Consider the following 25,284-nt stretch of genomic DNA (forward strand, 5'->3'; position numbering starts at 1 on the left):
TTTCCTTACTCAAAGTAATCATTTTAAAAAGTTATCCAACACCATGTGACAATAACTTCCTCTTAAACTTAATAACTGGTTGCACCAGTTTTAGCAGCAACCAAACACTTCCTATCATTTGATACTAGTCTTTCACATTGCTGTTGAGGAATCTTAGCCCACTTTTATTTTGCATAACTGCTTTAATTCAGATACAGTAGGTTTTCGTACATGAACTGCTCATTTTACATCCTGCCACGTTTTAGTCAGGACTTTGACTAGGTCAGTCCAAAACTTTAATTTTCTTCAGCCATTCAGATGCAGACATTTTTTTGTGTTTTGGACTATTGTTCTGCAGCATAACCCAATTATTGTTCAGCTTCAAATTATAACTGGTCATTCTCCTTAAAAAAAACAATTCTGGTACAGTTTTAGTCACAGTGTTGGTTAAAATGAAGCCTGACTCTGTTCAATCAGCTGAATCTAATTCACAATTAAACTTGGTCAGTTGATTGAGTAATTAAGGGGGCAGTTACTTTTTCACAAGACTGATATTTATTTATTTGTTTGTTGCATTTGTATCCCACATTTTCCCACCTATTTGCAGGCTCAGTGTGGCTTACATTGTTCCGTCATGGCGATCGCCAATTCCGGAATGAGTGAGAGATACAGGTGTTATTACATTAAGGTCATGATTGACATGGTAGATTAAGCAGTCAAGTATAAAGAGTTCATATTCGGAATAAGAGATAAAGTGGTATTGCGTTACAGGTTCTTTCGTGGTTGAGTAGACTTTAGTAGTCACGTGGAGAGAGTAGGTTTTATCCAGGTTGAGTTTCGTTATCTGGTGATTAGGATGGATCAGTGTGGTATGCCTTGTTGAAAAGGCTGGTCTTCAGTGATCTCCGAAAGTTGGTTAGGTCGTGCATTTTTTTCACAGCGAGTGGTAATGCATTCCATAACTACATGCTTATGTAGGAGAAACTGGAAGCATATGTTAATTTGTATTTTAGTCCTTTGCAGCTGGGATAGTGGAGATTCAGGAATGTGCGTGCTGATCTTTTAGTATTGCTGGGTGGTAAGTCTATGAGGTTTGACATGTAGACCGGAGCCTCTCCGTAAATGATTTTATGAACCAGAGGGCAGATTTTGAATGTAATTCAATCTTTAAGTGGGAGCCAGTGTAGTTTTTCTCTTAGGGATTTGACGCTTTCGTATTTCGTTTTTCATATTCCAAATATGAGTCTGGCTGCTGTGTATGGTATGTGATAACTTTTCTTAAATAAATGATGTAATCTGAAAACTGTCTTATGTGTTCACTTGGGTTTCCTTTGTATAAAATATCAGAAACCATTCAATGTGAGATAGATGCAGTAGTAATAGGGGAAATCATGTCACTGTAAGTAGGTTCATCAGATCGCCTGTTACTTCAGTGAGTTTATTTAGGGCCCTGTTTACTAAGCCCACGCTTAGAGGTAAGTTAGCATTTTTAGCAGGCGCTAACTGTGTAGATGCTCATAATCAGTCGATGACGACTATGACTTGACCACATCTTCCGTCAACTCCCCCTATGCTATCCCTCAAACTATTCCCTCCTCCGGCCACTCCCACCCCATTATCCCTTGTTCATTTCAACCTTCCCCCTCCTGCTTCTCCTACCCCCTTCTTACTTGACCATCCCACCTATCTACATATCTCCATCATTATTCTGTTATACCACAGCCTGTACTCTCTCTGCTATACCTTGTAACCCCTATTACTATGTAAGCCGCACTGAACCTGCCTCGAGTGGGAAAGCGCGGGGTACAAATGTAACAAACAAATAATATTCCTATGGGCGTCTACGCGGTTAGCGAGCACTAATTTTTAGCAAACGCTAAAAACACTAGTGCACCTTAGTATACAGGGCCCTTAATGTTCTAAGGAGGTCACATATGAGTGTTTTATATAGGACTGTATTTCGATTAAAATTGTAACCACGATTAAAGATATGTCCCCCCTCCCCCCCTAGACACACACAGAGTTCCTTCTGACTGTGGGCAATTGAAGGTTAAGGGTCCTGTTTACTAAGGTGCGCTAGTGTTTTTAGCGTTCGCTAAAATTAGCACATGCTAAACGCTAGCAACACCCATTTACTCCTATGGGTGTCTTTAGTGTTAGTGCGCGCTAAAAACACTAGCGTGCCTATAGCACAGCTTAGTAGGGCCCTAAGTGACTTGCCCAGAGTCACAAGGAACTGCAGTGGCAAAAAAAAAACAAACTTTGAGTGATTACAAATTTTAATCAAAATTCAGCTCTAGAAATTAAAAAAGTAAATGTGAAAAGATAAATATAAATTGCAAAATTACAAATTAAATAAACTAAAACAGCATGCAGAATAGCTATAAACAGCCTTACAGTATTCCAAGCCTGGTTTTATAGGGTCTTTATCTTGATTTTTTTTTTTTTTTTTTTTTTAATTCTGCATGACCCAGTGCTGGGTTTTGGTGATGGATCCCTGCAGGGAGTTTCATTTCATTTATTTCAATGTATAATCTGCCTTTATCCAAGGCGAAGCACAGAGTAACATACATAACATCACTGTGTAACTGTTTATACCGGAATTGGCGAACGCCTTTACGGTACTATGTAAGCCACATTGAACCTGCAAATAGGTGGGAAAATGTGGGCTACAAATGTTACAAATAAAAAATAAAACATATTAATAACATGAAATCACAAACATTAAAAAAAAAAAAAAGGTTAATGGGATTTTTATGTGGCTGTTGTTGACCCCCCCCCCCCCCCCCACCACCATTGCTTTGAGTTTATTCTCCTCATTTTATAGGGTAATTGGTAGTACAACTGGAAATATGGATGCCAAGGGTGTAGGTATGAGACCTACACAGCTTGTTTGCTCCCAGTGTAAACAGAACTACCGCCTGTCCCCTTACTCAGCTAACATTTCTTTCTCTTTCAGCAAGAGAATGCCATCCTGACCATAGAGCTGCGGAATTACTTCTCTCTGTACTGCCTGCACCAGGAGACACAGCTGATCCACATCTACTTGCCTCTCACCTCTCACATCCTAGGATCCTTTGTCAACTCTCAAATTCAGGGTCACAGGGAGGTGAGTGCATCTGCATGAAAAGGCATAATCTAGTGGTTGGAGCAAAAGCACCCATCTGGTGTGCTGCGGGAGAATTCAAAATGCGTGTGAAAATTTTGGCGAGTTAAAAGTAGGGTGGGTCACAGCTGCTGCCACCAGAGGTAGTCCTGATTTTTCTCTTCCATCCCCTGCACTGTCTCCTCTTGCCAGCAGGGGGCATCAGCAAATCTTACAGTTACCTTGTGTGCTCACTTTCCTTTGAAATCAGAACCCAGGTGGTTTGATATTGATAGGTCTCAAGAGCCCTAGTGGTTCCAGTTTCAGAGGAATGCTGGCAGAAGAAGAGGCAAATCTGTGGTTCAGGAAGGGAAGGAGAGATTTGGGTTGTTTGTGGGGGGTTTTTTGCATTTATATATTTGTATTTATTTACCATCTCTTTGAAGACATTCCCTTAAGGTGGTGTACAGAAGACTAAACAGGATATAGGGAACAATTAAAGTAGTTAAAATATTCAAACAGTATGTATCATTTATTTATTTATGAAATTTGTATCCCACATTATCCCGAACAAGCTCAGGTTCAATGTACCTTACATTCAAGAAAAACATCAAAAATATGATAGATAATTATCAATACTTTATATGCAAGAATTAATTGAATTGGTTATATGTAAGAAATTTGAGGAAAAAGACCTCAGATACTCAATAACTGCTACATTTAGCTTACAGTATATAAAATATATATAAGTGTTGAAATTTATTTCTAATTAAAAAAATAAATCGAAGAGAAACCTGTCTTGCTGAAAAGTAGCAGATATAACGTGTGGATAAAAAGAAATATGACATATTAAAATAATAATAAAAAAGTTTAACAAATAGATTTTTTGAGACTGGCAAAGAGGACACTCAATTGGAAAAGCAATATTTTATATATGCAAGCTAAATGTAGCATTGAGTATCTGAGGTCTTTTTCCTCCTTAAATGTGTCTTACATATAACCAATTCCATTAATTCTTGGATATAAAGTATTGATATTGTGTAAATTAGCAAGAAAAAAAGCCCTATGATTTTTTAAATCCTGCTACATACTGCATTTGCAGCCAGTGTTAGTTCTTGAGTGACTAACTAGTTAGTTGCTTCTTCCATTTCGCCTGCTTCCTGAAGTGCAGATAATCTTACATTAAGCAAAGCTTTCGTCAGAGTGTGGAGACTACTCCAGAGAAGGCTCGTTGGCGGGTGTCGCACTGCGTGATTTCCTTTGGAGAGAATGTGGTTAGAGAAATTATTTGGGAGAACCCTAGTGATGTTGGAAGTGCACAGAGGGAGATCATATTCTTCTAGCTATCTGGTCCCTTTCCTTAAAGGCCTTGAAGATCAGAGTGCTTCTTTGCCCCACTTAGTGGGATATAAATATTAAATAAATCAAAGTTTTAAATTTAGCCCTCTATTGTACTAGTAGCTAGTGAAGCATTTGCAGAAATAAGAACAGCCATACTGGGTCAGACCAATGGTCCATCTAGCCCAGTATTTTGTTTTCCACATAACCAATCCAGGTCACAAGTACCTGGCAGAAACCCAAATAGTAACATCCATGCTAGCAAGTCCAGGGGAAGCAGTGGCTTTCTCCATGTCCATCTCAATAGCAGAATATGGACTTTTCCTCCAGGAACTTGTCCAAACCTTTTTAAAACCCAGATATGCTTTTTACAGTAAACTTTTGACAGCAGCACACTGGAGACAAAAGCACACGCCAACCACAGATAAAGTATTAAAGATGCCAGATTTTATTTGTCTCATGACAAAGCTGACTGCATTAAAGAATGGACAATCTTTTCATAGAGTCTGGGACGTATATCATAGATGGAGAAAAGGGTAAGGGATGCTCTCAGCAGATATAGGTCATAGATGGACAATATTGCTGACTCATTGCCCCCCTCCCCCCTTTTTCTGTGCCTCTATTGTAGCTTGAGAGGTGGACTGTGGAGAAGGGAAATGGCTTTGTTTTTCATATATATTTTTTTTTTGTTACATTTGTACCCCGCACTTTCCCACTCAGGCTCAATGCGCCCGTAACCTCCGCTCACAGGACAAAGCCCTTCTCTCAGTACCCTTCTCCACCACTGCCAACTCTAGGCTCCGCTCATTCTGCCTTGCCTCACCCTATGCCTGGAACAATCTTCCTTTACCCATACGCCATGCCCCCTCCCTACCCATCTTCAAATCTCTGCTTAAAACTCACCTCTTCAATGCTGCCTTCGGCGCCTAACCGCTCGAGAAATATAGAATGCCCCAATCTATCCACCCTATCAGATTAACTGTTCACTTGTCCTCAAGATTGTTCTCTTGTCTTTTAGATTGTAAGCTCTCTGAGCAGGGACTGTCCTTCTATGTTTAAATTGTACAGCGCTGCGTAACCCTAGTAGCGCTTTATAAATGTTAGTAGTAGTAGTTAAGTGACTTGCCCAGAGTCACAAGGAGCTGCCTGTGCCTGAAGTGGGAATCGAACTCAGTTCCTCAGTTCCCCAGGACCAAAGTCCACCACCCTAACCACTAGGCCACTCCTCCACAGGCTGACAGGCTAGGATTGAGGAGTTCTGTGTTACACTTTTGTTTCATTATTGGGCTTATATGTTGTAAGATGTTTATATTTTCAGTAAACTTTGAAAAACAAAAAAAAAAAACCCCAGAAAATCTGAAACTCGTTGTTGAGTGGAAAACAAAAAATTTCCTCCAATTCATTTTTTTAAGTATTACCATGTAACTTTGAGTGTCCCCTAGTCTTTGTACTTTTGAAAGAATAAAAAATTTGATTTATTTTTACCCGTTCTACACCACTCACGTTTTGTAGACCTCTATCATATGTCCCCTCAGCCATCTCTTTTCCAAGCTGAACAGCCCAAACCTCTTTAGCCTTTCCTCGTATGAGAAATGGTTTTATGTGATCATGTCACTTACAGACCATTTATCAGTCATGCTGCAGCATTCTGAATCAATTTGGAGCTGGTGCAAACCCTTTGTAGTCAGACCAATTTACAGTGTATTACAGTAATCCAGCCTTGATGTCACACAATGATAAAAACTCACCTTCTTAGTGCAAGGGGAGAGAAAGCATAGTTTTCTCAGGTCTAGCTGTACCCTTGCCTCGACTACATCCTCTGGCTACAGTTTCCAGAGTTAAATTTCATTCTGAGGGCAAAATATGCCTTGTAGTTACTTTTGATATGCTATGGTGGGTTAGTTCCGTGAGTAAACACTAGTTCTAGCTCAGTTTGAAAAGGTAAAGAAAGCATTCCCTATATATCTGTTCACCTTGCTCGTGATTTTTAGATCTTGTATTCCATGTCATCCTTTCTTCACAGGGGAGGCATTCCATCGCCTTTCTCTGTATCTGCTCTAGTTGCACTTTTTTCTCAAATGAAGTGAGCAAAATTGTGTTAAGATTTCCAGACGGGGACAGACTGAAGGTCCAGCAAGCCCAGCATCCTGTTTCCAACAGTAGCCAATCCAGGTTACAAGTACCTGGCAAGATCCCAACATAGTACATTTTACGCTGCTTTTCCTATAACTACGCAGTGTATTTTCACCATTTTCATAATGGCTTATGGCCTTTTCTTTTAGAAAGCTATCCCAACCTTTTTAAAACCCTGCTAAACTAAATGCTTTTACTAAATTCTCGAAGTTCCATAGAAAAATTGATGGTGTGCCTGTACCATGATAATCTTGTAACTCCTGCTGAAAATTTTTTTTTTCTACAGATGAGCCAGGTTTGGAATGAACTGAAGCCCAAACTAAGCTGCCTCTTTGTGGGAAGCAGCAGTATGCCAACTCCACCGCTGTCACCCCAGCAGAGCAACCTCAACTAGCGTGGCAGCTGATTGTGTCAGGACTGAAAATATCCCCCACTTGTTCTTCATGCGCAGCCACCTTTTCTATCTGCTGCTGAAGGTTTCTTTTGCAACCTTCAGAGTAAAAGACTGGAAATCGCATCAGACAATCCCGACTACTGGAATAGCACAATGTAACTCTAGAGCTATATTTTTTATATAATTCTCAAATGTTTAAGAGGCAAGAGCTAAGTGACTCTAGCAGGAATAATACTGTCGCAAGTGTTTGAAGACGCACTAGTGGCAAGAGGATCCTGTCCCGGACATCTCTGTGCCAGCATCTTAATATTCCGGTCTCTCACGCACACATACCCCTCCTCCACACTTGTCTGTGGCTTATGGCAAATAACTGCGTAATTAAGTGTCTACATAAAACAGATATGGCAGTAAAAAGGGGAAGGGAAAGTTCTGTGCCTATAGGCGCTTCTCAAATACTATACATGACTTTGAGGTATCTGACTAGTATTAAAAGGCTCTAACCTTCCCCATTTTCTATAACTACAGCCAGATAACTATTAAAAATCTCAAACTATATAAAGCGACACCTGTAGTTTTGCATAGTCAGAGGCTACAGGGATGGCTTTATTCCAGACTGTTACAATTTGATATGATCTTGGAATATTAAGATTGCTAAATCACAGTGGGATTTGGTGTTTAAAAAGAGACATTTCTCTAATGTCTTTCTGCATCATTACTTTGAATAGAACTTTCTTTCAGTGTTATGATCTGAGCAAACCTGAGTGCTGTCACACTAAATAGGCAAAATGCAATCTTTGAATTATATACTGTAGTCCAGTGCAATAGACTGATTGACGCACATTATAATCCTTTGGCAGCCCACATCAGGCTCAGCACTATTGCAAAAGCACTAAGCTATGTGGACTGTGTGATTAGTGAAACTAGTTTCTGATTTTGTTTTTTCTTATAGCCAGTATTAACCGCTCTTGGAGTTCATTTGAAACTGATGAAAAATTACATTACCATCACCAACCTCTCAGGGCCCAAACGTCCTCCTTAAAATGCTAGCTGATCTATTCTGTGTAAACTGGTTGTCCTTTTTGAGAGCTGCCTTCTGGTTATGATATAGCTTTGCACACATAATTGTTCCTGCAAGTATTTATGTACTAGCATAGTCCAAATCAACAACTGTCACGGCCAGATTTGGGCTTCTCTTAGACATAAAAACAGGCAACTGCATATAGAGCACAGAATCGACTTAGAGCTCTGAACCTGCAGCCATTCTCCATGGTTTAAATGAAGCACAAATCTTGGGTTGCTCTGGGTGACTATAAATGAAGCCTCATTCCCAGTTCATGCTTTGTAGTATGAGTAAAGAATCCTACATGGTCTTAAGTGTCTCTGTGCATTAGGTCACTACTGGATAAGGCTCAAGTTAGCTGTCTCAGACAATGCAAGAGGCTGGCAGATCCAGTTAAAAATCTGCTACAAGAACATATATTTTTGTAAAGCAACATGCTAAAGATTCCAAACTGAAAGTGGGCTTACCTTGCCCCTGCATGCTCAGCTTTAGCCACTAGCATTTCAGAATCCTTTTTTTTTTTTTTTTTTAAGTGCATTGTGGTTTGCAACATTGAGCTGAGAAAATAAGACATCAGCGATGCTGGTTGTATGCAAGATGCATTTACAGAAACAGACTTTATTAATCTGCAAATATTGGTGAGCCAAATGTTTTGAGGACGGGGAGCATCATGCTTTCTGCCCACCCAACTTTACCACTTTATTAGCCCTACCCTTTAATACTGAGGTACCAAAGGTGGGAGGAGGACTAAGGCAGTGGCAGAAGTATATGAATCTTGGCATTTGAATTTCAAGTGTGGCTCTGGTTTCCCTCCATTCTTAAAGCTTCTGCAGTTGAAGACAGCCCGTAACATCTAATGCAGTGATTTCCAAATTAGGGTTGGGTTGCTTTGCTTCTCTCTAGATCTCCACCGTGCCTATGGCCACTACCTCCTGCCCCCTCCTCCTCCGATGTGGGCTTCCTCTTAGGCTGAAAACCCATGCAAAACGAATGCGCTGCCTTTATGTTTTATATTGGGGTGGGGTTTGTCTACTGTGTTGGTTTCATCATTCTCTGTGACAAGTGTTAAAATGGGGCCAAACGGGGGAACAAAATTCAAAACAAAAATTTATTTAATGCCTGATAACTGGCAGCTTCCCATAACACTTTCATAGGGGTGGGGAGGGGCTTTAAAACAGGGTTCTCTCTCTCCCTCAAACACAGGAGCTACAGAGGGACTTCAGAACCCACATCATCTACCTGAAAATTTATCATGTTTAAGCTAATAAGCTACAGGCTTTGCCTGGGAAAGTGAATATATTTGAGTTACAAAATAAATCTGTGTCCTACATATTGAAAGACTGTACCCTAATCTCAGAATCCATAACTGACTGGTAACTAATCTACTAAGCATATGTACATTTGTAGCATGTATACGGAGATGCCCTCCTGCATCTTTTCAGTGCAAGTTCTCAATTAAGAAATCCAAGAAGGAAACAAATTAAAACATGCAACGGACTCGAGCATCTTCCTTCACTAAGCCTGACCGATCAACAAATAATTAGCTTTAAAAAAAAAAAAAAAATTTAGAATCTGATCTAGCTAAAACAACTTCCTTGGAGTGGACAATCACAAATCAGATAACTGCTCTGGCTCAAAGAAAAGCTCTCTCTTCTGCTGCTAACTTATCTTATGGTTGCAAGCATAGTGTACAAATTAAAGGACACCCATTACTCTAACACTAGTTTTTAAAGCTAAAAACTCCCTCCTTTGCATTCTGAGTCGCCAACGCTTTCATCTGAGTAGAGCCTAACAGAGTGTCCTAGAAATGTTTTTATGTCTAGGAAAAACACTTGACATAGCCAATCCAGCTCTGACCCTGAAAGAAGAGCAAGCACCGGTGTAACAGAATCTTTATTTTCTGGTAACAGATTTGCTGAAAGGTCCAAGTTAGTCTCAGCATTCCCATTTTCTCCTTTCTTGTCATATTATTCTATTCATGCTAAATGGAAATTCATATACAGCCTCTAGAGCTGGAAAAGCTGTCTATGGAATGTTCTTCATATAACTCAAACATATCTCTTGGAGTAACCATGGTGGCTTGAGGAAAATTATGTAATCCTTTATATTCCTTTTCTTCAAAGTTGTCTGTATTTTCCATTTTATATGATAAAATATCATTTCTGGCTTAGACAAATGTGAACATTCTTATTGAATAGAGAACACTGTTTCAAAATAAAACTTTTCCCTTCCACCTTGGCCATGGTTCAATCCCTGCTCTTCAGCCTTAACCACCAGATTGGGAACTTCAAGGTGGCCACAGATTATAATCTGTAAACTGATGGAAGCAAGGCATCCAATGGATTCCCTTCCACGCTATAGGAAGCTCTCTTGATAAGAACATTTTGGTGCCAAACTTTCCTGCTTATCTGATGTGTCTAATTAGAGTTTTGAACGACCTGGGATTAGAAGAAAAAAACATTTTCTTCCACCAATAAAGATGAAGTTTCTAGCAAACCTTGGGTGTGAGAGCTGTTAGTATTAAGTTGACAACTCGTCGGAAGACAAAAAATTATTCATAGAAAGCTTTACTTCATCACACCGGTATTTCTGCAACTTTAGCTCTTTCACAGATAAAAGATTCAAGGCAGTAGATCTTCTGCAGCTCCCCAACCACTCTGCTTGATGACCTCATTGAAGTCACCAAGCCCAATACCTCTTCAGACTGAACCACTGTGGCTCCCCCCTCCAATGCCAGATGCAGCATCTTATATGATTCTTATCTTGACAACTGGCCCCCTACTGGAGTGAATGTTCACTACCTGGGACATTGCCAGACTCAGGTACTTTGTCTGGTCAGGTAAGATCTTAAACATTTGAAAGGCTGCTCTAAGTTTCGGCTGGGAGAAGAAGGCAGTACATCCTGGTTTTATCCCCCCAGACCCTCCCTCATAACCAGAAAAATGCAGGTCTCAGTAGTTGGGCGCTAATATCTCTTTTGTTTTAGCCATGAATCGAAAGAACATTCTAGAGACAAAGCAGCCCAAATGTTGAGAGAGAGTGACGTGCTACTGTCCGCTAGCAGCCATCTTGGATACCTCCTGTAGACAGGGTCTTTGTAACCTTATTAATAGTCTTATGACTGAATAAAAATATTCCTTTGCTGCCCGAGGACCAGCTTATAAGCTCCTTTTACCATACATGGGGATTACTGGCTTGGCAGGTGACAGAAGTTATTTTGATTTTTGCACATGTCCTATTTTGAAGATTGTAAATGCTGGTTAAAGAAACTGACTTTTAAGGGAACTATAACAGCTGTACCAGTAATACTGTGCTTTTGTCAGCTAATCTGTGAAGCACTTTCAATCTTGGTGGTCTGCGAGACGAATGTTTGTTACAGCAACTAACTGACTGAACTGTTTACAAATGATAACATTACAAATTCTTTATTGCCAAAACCTGTATAAGCAATATACATATCTTTTTTTCTTATGTATTAAAATATATAATAAAGTTTAACAAAGCACATTTGTTTTTAAAGAACTTACTTTACCAGGAGAATATCACACAGAGTAATGTGGCACTAGAGGTACCTGCTAACCCAGTGCAGCCCTATTAGGAAAATGTGGCATTTTTCAGAATGACTTAGGAGTAGTCACCCACTGCCACATAAGTCATTCCCACTGAAACTTACCATCACTCATAAATTAGTGTACAGCCAGAATTTTGGCTGTAAAAATGAAAGGAGGGGTATTCTGAAGTGGGTACCGACTGTATCCCTACAACAGGGGAATTATTTTTTTCAGTTTGTAGGGCCACACAAATAGCAGGCCCAACTTAAAAAGAAAAGACAGGCCCTTATCCTCTTCCCCTGCAATAAAAAAATTAATAAGAGGAACACTTGTGGCCTGGTCATCTTTTTCTGCCTATATCCCAAGACCTGGAACTCCAACCTTTCCCCTTTCAGTCAAAAACCAAAGACTTGCAGGGCTGCCCTAGAAGGCTGTCTAGGGGATCACCTTGTCTCAGCCTCCTTTTCGGTGTAAGAGGAAGGGGAAAGGAATCTTTGGCCAGCCCCTCTATCCCTGTATGGGCAGGAGGAAGGCATTGGATCCCAGGGAATCCCCTGCAGCCTTCAAAATGTTTTTGACTGGAGGAGGAGGAAGGGTTGGATTGCTTGGGGAGCTGGATCCCACTAATTCTTTCTTGCACAGAGGGAAGGATAAAAGGAGATGAGTCAAAAGCTTTTTTTTTTTTTTTTTTTGTCTGCTAATTTCACTGGGCAGCAGGATAATAAGTTTTATGCCATTTAAAAAGTATATATATATTTTTAGAAGCATGTAGCTGGTTAGTGACTGATATTCAGTACTATCCTTCTAATTCAGGGGTGGGCTACCTCGCTCCTCAAGGGCCACAATCCAGTTGGATTTTCCCAATACATATGAGATTTACTTGCATGCAAATCATGCATATTCGTTAGGGAAATCACGAAAACCTGACTGGGCTGTGGCCCTTGGCCCGAGGTTGTCCACTCTCTGCTCTAATTCTATCACAGGTCACCTAAAGTTAGCCCCCCCCCCTCCCCCAAAGTGCACACAAGATATACAATACTGGCATTCACATGAGTCGTAATTGGTCTCCTCTCTTGCAAGTGTTACTTTCTAGTTGTTAGGAAAGCCCTTCTGTTTCTTCCAGAGTGTATTCTAGGATGGTGTCATGTCCCTGGAACTTAAAATAGCCAAGAAACTTCTTGTTTTGGAGCATCAGGGGGAACCAGTAAACATCATCGGGCCACATCTGATCAAAAGGGACCTGATCCAACTGGAACCACCGAGGACGCATTTCTATTAACAAGGCAGAGAAAACGTATTTAAAAGGGTTGGAGACAAGTGTCTATGTCCTCTGCATTCACTATAAGAAAGACTGAAAAAGGCTTAAATTATCTTCTCTAAGTTGACTCCTAAGTTACCGAAAGTGACACTATTAACGCACCTGGAGGTCTATAAATCAATCACTGGGTTCCAGCCGTGCATCGGCCATGTTTTTCTCTGCGTATTCACTGAAAATCTATGTTGGGCCCCAGACAGGTTTACTAACTCCTACGTGAGGAAGGTACTGTATTCTCCACGTGGGACAAAACATAATCAGTCGAAGGCAGGCAGCGGTTTTTTTTTTTTTTTTTTTAAATGCTGAATACCTCTACCAATATTATTTCTGGATAGCCAATGCCAGCCCATGTCTGGGTATTAACATTAAATATCCAGGTATGTGCAGCTGGCTGGCATTTAACTGGTAAGTGCCAACATTCAGCCACTTAATACAGCCAAAAATTGGACTAATGTGTATGAGAGCTGCAAGTTAATCACAGTTAACTCTGCAATTAATGCATCAATCATTAATTGCAATTTTTTTTTTAAAGGCACATTGCAGCGTCTTCTGTCTCCTCCAAACATTCTTCTGCTCTCTTCCACTCCCAGCCCCTGTCCTCAGCACAATCTGGCATCCGCCCCCCCCCCCCCAACTGATCTACCTCATATGTGGTCTTCTGTTGGACCGTGGCAGCGTTGCACATATGATGCCTGAAGGCAGCGAATGTGCAATCCCGAGGTCCAACAAAAGACCACCTTCAAGGTAGACTGGCTGGGGGGGGGGGGGCAGATGCCGATCCCTGGGTGGGGAGTGAGCTGCAACCTCACTAGGAAAACTGGAGGGGCTGCCAGTGGAAGCTACGGCTGAGGAGGTGAGCGCCAGCAACTATGAGAAGAGTTTGGTGCTGCTCAAGAGGGAGAATGGAAGGGAGGGAGAGAGAGAGATAATGGAGAGGGAGGGAGGGAGATTTATCAGGAAGGGAAGGGGGATGGGATTTGATATACCGCTTTTCTGTGGTTACATCACAGCAGTTTACGTATTATATACAGGTACTTATTTTGTACTTGGGGCAATGGAAGGATAATTTACTTGCCCAGAATCATAAGGACCTGCAGTGGGAAATACCTTTAATTACATGATTAAAAGTTTTAATTGAAATGCAGCCCTACCAGTCACAAATGATGCACACACTTCCACTGTATGCATTTACACCTATTCCCAAGCAGGTCTACCTGGCTGCTTTTTAACTGCAATTTCTCATGCATTTGCAAGATTATTTTATAAAGACATACAGGGCTCCTATGTTGTCCTGTGCCAAAAATAGGCATCTACTTTATCTTTCAAAAAGGGTATTAACGGGTATATTATTTTTTGCTTTGCCAATGAAAACTCAACTCCAGTCTTCCTACCATCACTCTCTGTTGGCTCTCCATGAAAGCTGTCTGCTCGGAAGATATGGACGTCCATTAACTCTGTGCTGCCAACAAACTCAAATTTGATTTGTCCAACCTTCTGTAGAGTGTCCACTGTGAGTCCGCTCTCCTCCCACAGCTCTCTGCAAAAGCAGAAAAGAGGTCTACAGTATTTATTTATTAGGATTTATTTACAGCCTTTTTAAAGGAATCCCCCCCCCCCCCAACCCTGTCTAGTGGTGCAGCTTCCTTAGGTGTCTGCCAGCCAAACTGCTTTCCACTGAAAATAAATGCAGAATAAAAGGTCTGGAGCCACTGTCTAGGCCACACCAGAAACAGAAAGTCCATGTCAGAAGGGATGGGACCAGAAGAGCCATCAGCAGCGTGGCCTAGACAGTGGCATCATGCCTTTATACAGCACTTTACAAAACTAGAACACTATACCAATGATTTTATGCAGTGGCGTAGCCACAGGTGGGCCTGTGTGTGCCAGGGCCCACCCAACTAGGGCTCAGGCCCACCTAACAGTAGCACACATTTAGTGGTAGCTGGTGGGGATACCAAGTTCTGCTAGCTGAAGACTTCCCCCTGATGGTAATGAAAATGCTATTCTCCACGATACTGGCACCTGTGCATGCTCAGTTTTCAGCGTATCCCTGCTGCAGACTGCCAAGGCGGAAAGAAACATTTTCCCGCCATCTGAGATATTTTTTTTGGTGGGGGGGGTGTGTGTGTGGGGGGGGGGGGGGGGAGAGAATACTTTGTGCCCACCCACTTCTTGCCTAGGCCCACCCAAAATTTGTTGTCTGGCTACGCTCCTGATTTTATGGTGAGAATACTAAAAGGGGACTTTAAAACAATACAGGAACTTAAGACCTTTGAAGTCAGAATGATTAAATATTTTGACACCCACCAAACAGGACTTAAAGATCTGGGTTTTCTAGCCCATTATAAACCATAGAATTCTACTGCCTTGTCACCCTCTTAACACCATACATATCTCCCTGTCCCTCACTGTCTCTCACCTAATCCAACCCACCCTCACCCTGTTAGACTGTCATTGAAATGCTTTGATGTTTCACTTATATATACTGTCATCTATCAACATTTGCTTATTTCTGATTTGTACGTTTTATTTTATTCTATTTAAGACCTTATGTAAAAAGCAGCTCAAAAAGGCAAAATTGTTATGGAGCAAAGGCCATACCTTTTTGCTGCCTGTTCTATAGTCTCCTCTGGCTGAACTTTGCCACCAAATCCATTCCATCGGCCCAGCCCAAATCCACGTTTCTTCAGGCCCAAGAGAATTCGCTGAGGTTCAACCACCAGTACCAAGGTGAAAAGCTTGGAAGTGAGCATGGCTGTTCTCCTGCAACAGTGCAAACAGTTACAAGATTCATTATCTGTGCTGTGACCCTTTAGGGCATAGTATGAATACACTAGTGCAGTAGTCGAGGGAGCTACATATTTTTATTTTATTCTTTTTTTTTCCTGTACTCAGTCTTTGACATTGCTTTTGACTCGTAACCACTCGCCTCCACCTACCCTCCTCTCCTCCTTCCTGTACACATTAATTGATTTGATTTATCTTTTGTCTATTAGATTGTAAGCTCTTTGAGCAGGGACTATCTTTCTTCTATGTTTGTGCAGCGCTGCGTACGCCTTGTAGCGCTATAGAAATGCTAAATAGTAGTAGTCTTATTATCCCTTTTAGAAGGTGAACATCGAAAGCCAATTATACTGCAGGAGGCATCGCGACCTTATAGGTTCCTTCGTAAAATGTTGATCCATTGTGTTTTTCCCACCTAATTAAAATAAATTAATAGTAAAGTGCTCTAGCACGGTAGAGCTACAGTCCTACCTCTCACGTGGCTACCGGCGCGCGTCGGAGGCGGGGCTGGGGCGGTCCAGAGCGTCCGCTTTGGCTGAAACGTGCGTGTTTTGTGGGTGCACGTGCACCCAATGAGGTTTGATTAAGAACCGGAGATGGCATGACGTCAAAACGTTGATGCTTCTTAGGTTAATGTATGTTGTCCCCCCTTCTCTGCGCAGCCGTCGTTCTGCGTACACTCAAAACAAAGCAAACAAATATATGAGCTGCTGCATCCACGTTGTCGTTCCTTATTCTTGGTACCATTTGTATTTAATCTGACTTTTTACAGATTGATCACGCACAGGCAGTCCATTGTTTCTTAAAAAGCGTTTGCTATTGTTTTGGGTGTACTTGTGACTCCGCCTACAGCCAGCAAGCGACGCCTACTGGCTTCAACATAGGCTTGTACCTCTTCAATCTAACGCTCTTGGGTGCACTGCTGGATCTTGACCGCCGGCCGCCCGGAAGTCAGTGGATTAGTTAAGCATGTCGGCCGGGGGACATGTCTAATGCGAAGTTAGCCTTCTTGGGCAGCACAGGCGGTGCATACTTAAGACATAGTTAAAATGCAGCCACTTCTCATATAAATACTACCCTGCTGAATCTATATCATTCAGCTTGGATTGCTCGTAGGTGGTTTGTGCAGGACTAGCAGCGATGACTCGGTAAGGTACAGGTCGAGGGAGGGGTATTTAGTAGGGGGGGGGGGGCTAGTAGGTAGTTTAAAAAAAAAAAGCAAAGCAGCAATTAACTCATTGCCCTCCTCCTCCTCCCCTGTTCCTCTTTAACCTGTAGTTCCCTTGCCTGTAATGTCTTGTCTGTCTGTTTTACCTAGATTGTAAGCTCTTTGAGCAGGGATTGTCTCTCCATGTCAAATGTGCAGCGCTGCGTGCATCCAGTAGCGCTATATAAATGCTATTAGTAGTAAGTGATCCTGTGCTGCAGAAGCTAGAACTGCTTCTCCCAAAGGACATGCATTCAGGGGCATAGCCAGACAACAGATTTTGGGTGGGCCTAGGCAAGAAGTGGGTGGGCACCTAGTGTTCTCCCCTTCACCCACCACCAAAACAAAAATCTCAGTTGGCGGGAAAACGCTTCTTTCCACCTTAGCAGTCTGCAGCAGGCACGCACTGAAAACTGAGCAGGCGCAGGTGCTGGTATCCTGGAGAATAGCGTTTTCATTACCATCAGGGGGAAGTCTTCTGCTAGCGGAGCTTGGGATCCCCACCTGCTACCGCTAATACGTGTGCTGCTGTTGGGTGGGCCCAGGCCCACCTGTGGCTACGCCACTGCATGCATTGCATTGGACCATTTTGAAGGGGGTCTGTTTTCAAACTCTGTCGTTTCACTGGTTTCCCTTGTGCCAAATTTGATCCTGTTCTGTTAAAATGTTGGGAGATTTATTTCGTTGTAGATAAGACATTTTTTTACTCCTTATGTATAGCTAATTCTTTCCAACTTCTATTGGGTTGAACATTTTTTTCTTCATAGACAGTTGATAGTATAGCAGAGGAATGGGCAATCGTGGTCCTTGAGGGCCACAACTAGGGTTACCATATGGCTCCAGAAAAAAGGAGGACGGATTGAGCCAGCTGGGTTTTACTTCCATTGCTTTCCATTGAAAGGAATGGAAGTAAAACCCAGCTGGCTCAATTCGTCCTCCTTTTTCTGGAGCCATATGGTAACCCTAGCCACAACCCAGTCGGGTTTTCAAGATTTCCATAATGAATATGCATGAGTCAATCTTATGAATATTCATTGGTGGTAAGTTGTTGGAATGGCCTTCCAGCAGAGGTGTGGGAGATGAGGACAGTATCTAACTTCAAGAAAGCCTAGGATAAGAACACAGGATCTCGAGATAAGAAGGAATAGTATGGATAGAGCCCATATGATCTTTATCTGTCTTCATTTTCTAAGTGTCTTTTGTTTACCAGGCAACATTATTAAGTTTCCTTTAGCCTTAAGTCTGTGAAATTCTGAGGATGTGAAAAAATTCTCTGAATTAAGTCAAGTATTGTCAGGGGACCTGAATGACCTTTTTTGCAGCATGAAATATTTGCCCATGGGTACAGACATACCTGCCAATATTCAAAATGATTAAACTGGCTGGAAATGGCCGCTGACTGGTTAAGTTGCTTGTACTTGGCTATCCGTTTTTCAGCGGCACTTAACTAGTTATTAATACTGAAAATTACTAGTTAGCCACTTTTGAATTTGGCGCTAACTTGTGAGCGGTACAGGGGCAGAGTTGGATTAAGAGCTGATATTCAGCACCTCATTGCATAAGTAAACAGCTTAAATTGGGCCACATAAATAGCAGTCCTATCTTTAAGCAGTTTGATTTATACAGTGAGGGGTTTAACACTGACGTAACTATGTGTTAGCTGGTTCAGAAAAAAACGGACACTCAGTGCCAAAGCCCAGCCTTGAATATCTGGGAATAACGCTGGCAGTGGTCAGCAAAGCGCTAATAGCCGCTGGCTGAATATCGGATGGATAGTATTTAAGATCGAGGGTCCATTTCAAGGTCTTTACCCCGGGCCACAAAATGTGTAGCAAAAGCCCGACTGGATCAGACTCTGACTATACTCTGTTGATTTAGTCAAGAATAGACCTGACTACATCTATCTTGTTTTAAAGTTTGCAGCACTCGATGCTTGGATCACTTCGTTTCCGAATGTTCCATGTGGCAGTGCAGTCCCAGAGAAGCAAGACGGCAATAGAACAGCACTGGTTGGCACGGCAGCAGAGAGACCCCTTTGTGAAGGCAGCACGCAAAGAGCATTATCGCTGTCGTAGTGCTTTCAAACTTCTGGAGATAGATGATAAATATCGCATTCTACGCCCAGGACTTTGTGTGGTTGACTGTGGTGCTGCTCCAGGAGCATGGAGTCAAGTGGCTGTTCAGAGGGTCAATGCTGCTGGTACAAGTAAGCGCAGTATTCAGATGTTTCATCTAATGGATGAGAAAAAGGATTAGATGCATCAGAATTGAATAGCTGTGTAGCAACAAGAGTCCAAGAACTGCAATTGTTGGTCAAGACAGTGTATCCAAATAACTAGCACAAAGAGCTGGAATTCTCTTGCTGTTAGAAACATTAAGATTTTATTTTGGAAGGACTGATCCAGGGGTGAGGAGCTACAACTCAGCTAGGTTTTCACAATTTCCATAATAATTATGTATGTACTATTTCCATTGTATGCAGATCTTGTGCATATTCACAGTGGGGACACCCAGTGGCGATCCTAGCTGGCATGACACCTGGCGGCGGATCGCCGATGCGGCCCCCCCCCCCCCGGCAAAATGACACAACACCCCCCCCCCGGGTGTACGCCGCTGGGGGGGGGGTGCTGCGGTGCGCGCCTGTCAGCTGACTTCGCTAATTTCGCTGCAGCTCCCTCTGCCCCGGCCGGAACAGGAAGTAACCTGTTCCGGGGCAGAGGGAGCTGCAGCGAAGTTAGCGAAGTCAGAGAACTCAGCTGACAGGCGCGCGCCGCGGCACCCCCCCCAGCGGTGTGCACCCGGGGCGGACCGCCCCCCCCCCCCCCCCCTTGGTACGCCACTGGGAACACCTGACTGGCTTGTGGCCCTCAAGGACCATGGATGCCCACCCCTGGACTGATCTAAGATTTAATACATCTGAGCTTGTTAAAATCCAATTTATACATAACTTTGTCAGAGGAAGAGTTTGCAGGTTGTGTCTTGTGGATGATCTGAGAATTGTCTAGTTTTGGACGTTTGTTTTTTGTTTGTTTTTTAATTCAATAATTCTTTCTTTCTACCACTGACAGATCCAGAATGTCCTGTTGGTTTTGTAATGGGGGTGGACCTTCTTCACTTCTCGCCTTTGGAGGGGGCAGTCTTCTTATCCAATGCTGACGTGACTGATTCAAGCACCCACATGAAAATCAAAGACAGGCTTCCAGCAGGGAAGGCTGATGTCATCTTGAGTGATATGGCACCCAATGCCTGTGGGATTCGAGACCTAGACCACCAGAGACTTGTTTCTATGTGTCTGTCACTTCTTGATCTGGCCCAGAGTATTCTTAGTCCTGGTGGTACCCTTCTATGCAAACTGTGGGATGGAGGGAAAAGCAGTGTTCTGCGAAACAGGCTGGTGCAGGTTTTCCAGGATGTGAAGACTGTGAAACCACAGGCTAGTAGGAAAGAGTCTGCTGAGACCTACTTCCTGGCAAAATCTTACCAAAAAGAGCACTAGAGACACCCTGTATTTGTTCACACTGGAGCCTGCAAGGCCTCTCCGGTACTATGTAAGCCACATTGAGCCTACAAATAGGTGGGATACAAATGTAACAAATAAATAAATATTAAGACGGTGTATCATGGCCTTAACTAGTGAGGGACATGTATATTTGTGTTCTTTATTGTTTTGTTTTGTTTTACTGCTACTACGTTAATTTGTTTATATGGAATTTTAAATTTTATATTGTTTCTTGATCCTGAACACTTTAATATCGCACTCTACATAACTGGCAGCAGTTGTTTGTCAAATCCAGGCTGCCATCTGCTTCTGTCAGTGGAGGGGGAGGCAGAGGCCAAGGAGAATAGCAAACTGTGGAGCAGAAGTGTAACTCTGTGACTGGAAGGGAGGTCTGGCCCTACCAACAGAAAAGACTTCCTACCTCATTCTCTGTGTTTACTATCATTTTGAGACAGGCTGTCTTATTAGTACTAATGTGTAATAAAAAGCGCTTCCACTACGTAGCTCCCGACTATTCCAGAACCCATGCGAGAGTTGTGTCCAACTAGCAGGTGCCGGTAGAGAACTGAGCTGAGCCCTATCTTTCTTGGCGTCCAATCTAGCTCCTCAGTATTTTGTGCCTCCAGCAGGTGTGGTTGGACACACTTTTCAGCCTCTGGTTCATTAGATCTACAACCCAACCTCCTACCCTGACACCATCTCCCCCAATCTCACAGTCATGAGCCAATGGTCCTCTGGCAGCTGCTGAGGCTTCACCTTCTGCAGGTCCCTCGCCAGATTCTCCAATGCTTCCTCAAAGAGAATGTATCTCTGAAAGGGAAATTTACTGAGCTGTGCCCCAGAGGCCAGTAGGCCTGATCTTGCCTCCCAGTGGATCAATCCTACTCTCCTACCTTCAGCACCAATCCAACCTTACCAGCTGCTGGAGGCAGAGAAATACTGAAACATTTTAATAAGCACTATTTATTTATTTATTTACTGCACTTGTAGCCCACATTTTCCCACCTATTTGCAGGTTCAATGTGGCTTACAAAATGTTACAATGACATTCACATTAATAGAATAAGAATTTCAGAATATAGATATGGTGCATAAGAATATCATGGCAATCATATTAGCGGAATAATAATTTCAGAATTGTTGCAAATAAAGGTGCATAAGTATATCATGTAGGATTGGAAGTGGATAAATAGATAAAACATAATGATAACGGACAAGATATAATATATATTAGGCACAGGCCGCTCCTTGTGACTCTGGGCAAGTCACTTAACCCTCCATTGCCCCAGGTACAAATAAGTACCTGTATATAATATGTAAGCCGCATTGAGCCTGCCATGAGTGGGAAAGTGCGGGGTACAAATGTAATAAAAAAAATATATATATGTATACTATCCCTCATACTGATGATGTCACTAGAAAAGTTCAGATTCTCTGACTTCATCACCTGTATGAGAGCTGGTGCTTACTGGAATCCTTTAGTATTTCTCTACCTCCATCTGCTGGTCAGGAAGGGACATGACCTCTTGGTGCAGACTGGTCAAACACTATGGTTAGTCACTGAAAATACAACAGACAGCATGCTTGTGCTTTTAACAACCACCTGTACTGCAGGTTGGAGAAAGTTGAGAGCAAGAGAATACTTGAAATCTCCATAACTGGTCCCTACTTCTGTTATTAGTCTCGAATGAAAATGTTGCAGTTCGCCACTCTTCCACCCTGGCAGTCACCACCATTGCATCTGTATTTCCCTTCACATAGAGCCTCTTTTACAAAGCTGCGCTACCAATTCTCAGTGCGATAAATGAGAGGAAGCCCATTCAGTTCCTATGAGCTTCCTCTCATTTGCCGTGTGGGAATCGCTAGCGCAGCTTTGTAAAAGAAGCCCATAGTTAGCAACAATTAAATGATATATAGGTTTTTTTTCCCCTTTGTTCAGCTGAAAACTGTAGTATTTAGTGTATCACTCAGGTGAATATTATCTGGCAAGTGTGTCACAACAGAAGAAAGATTAAGAACTATTGGTCTAATAGGATTATAAAGAATATTCTTTTACAAAACAAACATTTCAGGTTTCTTTTAAATTCAACTGTGTTTACTTATTTAAGACTCACAAACATTTTGCCTAGTTTTACTTAATAAATGCACAATTTCCATTTCAGAAACTTTGCCTAGTGCACCACGGCACATTACGCACTAGACTAGAGCAGCTATTCATGTAGATAACTTTTATTGGCCTAACTGGGGTTGCCAAATTAATATATGTGGGAAGTAACTTTACAACAGAGGACTAATTGGGAAAATAAAAACAACAAAACAAAATCAACCCCAACTTATATTTTATATATTCAAAACTGACTATTTGAGAAACTGCTGCAATAATTCCCAGCAGTGCACAAATCTCCCACACAAAGTTACACCTGCTTCAAGGCAAGTGCAACTATCTGAATGAGCTCTAATACGGGCACATACCTATTGTATAAAATAGCAACACAGGTATACAACAGCTCCATCCAAATGCAGACATTATGAACAACTACACGCAAACATCTTAAATGTATACATGCTCCTATTAGCATGTGTAGTTACACATGTACATGTGTGTATATATATTTTTTTTTATAAAAGCCATTTCCCATTTAGAACGTGACTCACAAAAAAAAACGCTTAAATGACTTCTATTCAACATAGTAACATAGTAGATGACGGCAGAAAAAGACCTGCATGGTCCATCCAGTCTGCCCAACAAGATAAACTCATGTGTATACCTTACCTTGATTTGTACCTGCCTTTTTCAGGGCACAGACCGTACAAGTCTGCCCAGCAGTATTTCCCGCCTCCCAACCACCAGTCCCGCCTCCCATCACCGGCTCTGGCACAGACCGTATAAGTCTGCCCTCCACTATCCTCGCCTCCCAACCACCAACTTCTCTTCCCCCACCTGCTCCGCCACCCAATTTCGGCTAAGCTTCTGAGGATCCATTCCTACTGCATAGGATTCCTTTATGCATATCCCACGCATATTTGAATTCCGTTACCGGAATTCTATTCAACTTCTATTCAAAGTGGTTAAAAGGAAAAAATACTCTTTCCAAATTACAATGACAGTAAAATAAAACTACAGAGAAAACAAAGTCTTGTATTTACATATTCTAAGGTGATACATGTGGGAGTCAATGCATGTGTTGGTAAACTTGAGTGCACTGTAGGAGTCTGAGAGGCCCTTCACAGGCTTGTGCTATTCTTTACTGGACATGCACATGGCCTATCGGCAAACTGTGGCTCGGGACATTTCCAAGTGTATCCGGGCAGCTCCCGGACAGCGCCAACACAGGGACTCAAGGTATGAACGTGAGGTAAAGCAGAACAATGCACACTCAACAACTCAAGCACAACAGCCCCAGGCCCAATATCATCTCTCTCTTATCTTCAAACTCCCTGCCCCCGCATCCCACCTTCAAGACAAGTTACAACTTTTCTTTGATATCACCAAGGAGATTGTATGAAAATCGGAGTGAGGGTGAGCCTATCTAGTCCATTATATTGGCTGAAGCCAGTAGGCAGAGCTTGCTGTTTTAGTACATCCAAAACAGTTGGGTATAGTATGAGATACACTTGGGGAGGTAGCAGGGGGTGGGGAGGGAATTACTACTTACTACTACTACTACTACTTAACATTTCTAAAGCGCTACTAGGGTTATGCAGCGCTGTACAATTTAACATAGAGGGACAGTCCCTGCTCAAGGAGCTTACAATCTAAAATACAAGTGAACAGTCAGTCCGATAGGGGCAGTCTGGATTTACTGAACGGTAAGAGTTAGGTGCTGAACACAGCATTGAAGAGGTGGGCTTTAAGCAAAGACTTGAAGATGGGCAGGGAGGGGGCTTGGCATAAGGGCTCAGGAAGGTTGTTCCAAGCATAGGGTGAGGCGAGGCAGAATGAGCGGAGCCTGGAGTTGGCGGTGGTGGAGAAGGGTACTGAGAGGAGGGATTTGTCCTGTAAACCGAGGTTTCGGGTGGGAACATAAGGGGAGATTAGGGTAGAAAGGTAGTGAGGGGCAGCAGACTGAGTGCATTTGTAGGTAAGAAGGAGAATTAAAATGGAGAGCAGTGGGATTTGAACTGGCCACCTCTGGATATCAAGGCTGGTGTTCTAACCCCTAAACTACTCCTCCACTAGTAGAAGACCCCCCTGTATTATGTCTCTGGTATTTGAATTCCAGTGCTGTTAAATGTGTATATTTTTGATACTGATTCATCATAGTTCTATTATTAGGTTTAAATTTACTGTTTTCAAGTTTACCTCATTGATTGCATTTAGTTTATTATTGGTTATTTTACTTATTATGCTGTTAACAAAATTGTAAGTTTTATGTTAAACTATACCTGCTGTTTACCACCACCTTGGGTGAATCTCTTCATAAAGGCAGTTAATAAATACAAATAAATAAGTACAGAATTAAATATTTGTCTTTTGAATAGTAGTAATAAAAAAATATCAAGTACGTTTTTATAATATACCACTGTAATCCACAAAACAAAAGGAGCAAGTTCCCACATGCCATCTTTTCTTTTTGATCTAGGCTCTGGAAAAAAAAAGATTTAAAATGTTCTAATGTTTGATATGGGATATAAATGTCATAAGTAAGTATGTAAATAATAAATAGATAGAAATTCTGACGTTGAGCACCTGATTCTCATAACATGATGTTTGTTTTAATGGCCCTTTACCAGGAGAAAAAAAAAAATCTCTGCACGAATATAGCAGTGCTAGCGACTCTCTATAACCAGCTTCTCCAAATGACACACTGATTACGATTTGTAACAATTTACAACTGTACTTATGAAACGTTATTCCGTTATTATACTTCCTCTGTGTACATCCGTATGCCGCACAAGCCGGCATGTTTGAAAATATAAGTAAGATGAAATAAAAATG

General features: G+C 42.0%; 3 protein-coding genes across 4 annotated transcripts in view; 2 read left to right on the forward strand and 1 right to left on the reverse strand.

Annotated features, from left to right (window-relative positions):
• The window catches only part of SNX8 (sorting nexin 8), a 65,044-nt gene extending 53,552 nt beyond the window's left edge, over nt 1-11,492 (forward strand). For both annotated transcript variants that reach the window (XM_030211099.1, XM_030211098.1), the window contains exons 11-12: nt 2,939-3,088; nt 6,822-11,492. In XM_030211099.1, the coding sequence (XP_030066959.1) occupies nt 2,939-3,088; nt 6,822-6,929 (258 nt within the window). In that variant the 3' untranslated portion in view covers nt 6,930-11,492. The remainder of the gene's footprint in view (nt 1-2,938; nt 3,089-6,821) is intronic.
• On the reverse strand, nt 11,108-16,186 carry NUDT1 (nudix hydrolase 1). The gene is made up of 4 exons (XM_030211100.1): nt 16,111-16,186; nt 15,457-15,618; nt 14,247-14,392; nt 11,108-12,812 (listed from the first exon to the last, which is right to left on the reverse strand). The coding sequence occupies exons 2-4, from the start codon at nt 15,606-15,608 to the stop codon at nt 12,637-12,639; spliced, it is 474 nt and encodes a 157-aa protein (XP_030066960.1). The 5' UTR covers nt 15,609-15,618; nt 16,111-16,186; the 3' UTR covers nt 11,108-12,636.
• Nucleotides 16,187-16,562: 376 nt separating this feature from the next.
• MRM2 (mitochondrial rRNA methyltransferase 2) lies at nt 16,563-21,298 on the forward strand. The gene is made up of 3 exons (XM_030212066.1): nt 16,563-16,787; nt 18,763-19,052; nt 19,915-21,298. Exons 1-3 carry the CDS (start codon nt 16,780-16,782, stop codon nt 20,340-20,342), a joined length of 726 nt encoding a protein of 241 aa, XP_030067926.1. The 5' UTR covers nt 16,563-16,779; the 3' UTR covers nt 20,343-21,298.
• Nucleotides 21,299-25,284: the final 3,986 nt, after the last annotated feature.

The sequence above is a fragment of the Microcaecilia unicolor genome, chromosome 8 (assembly GCF_901765095.1).
Source record: "Microcaecilia unicolor chromosome 8, aMicUni1.1, whole genome shotgun sequence".
In the NCBI taxonomy this organism is placed as follows: Eukaryota; Metazoa; Chordata; class Amphibia; order Gymnophiona; family Siphonopidae; genus Microcaecilia; species Microcaecilia unicolor.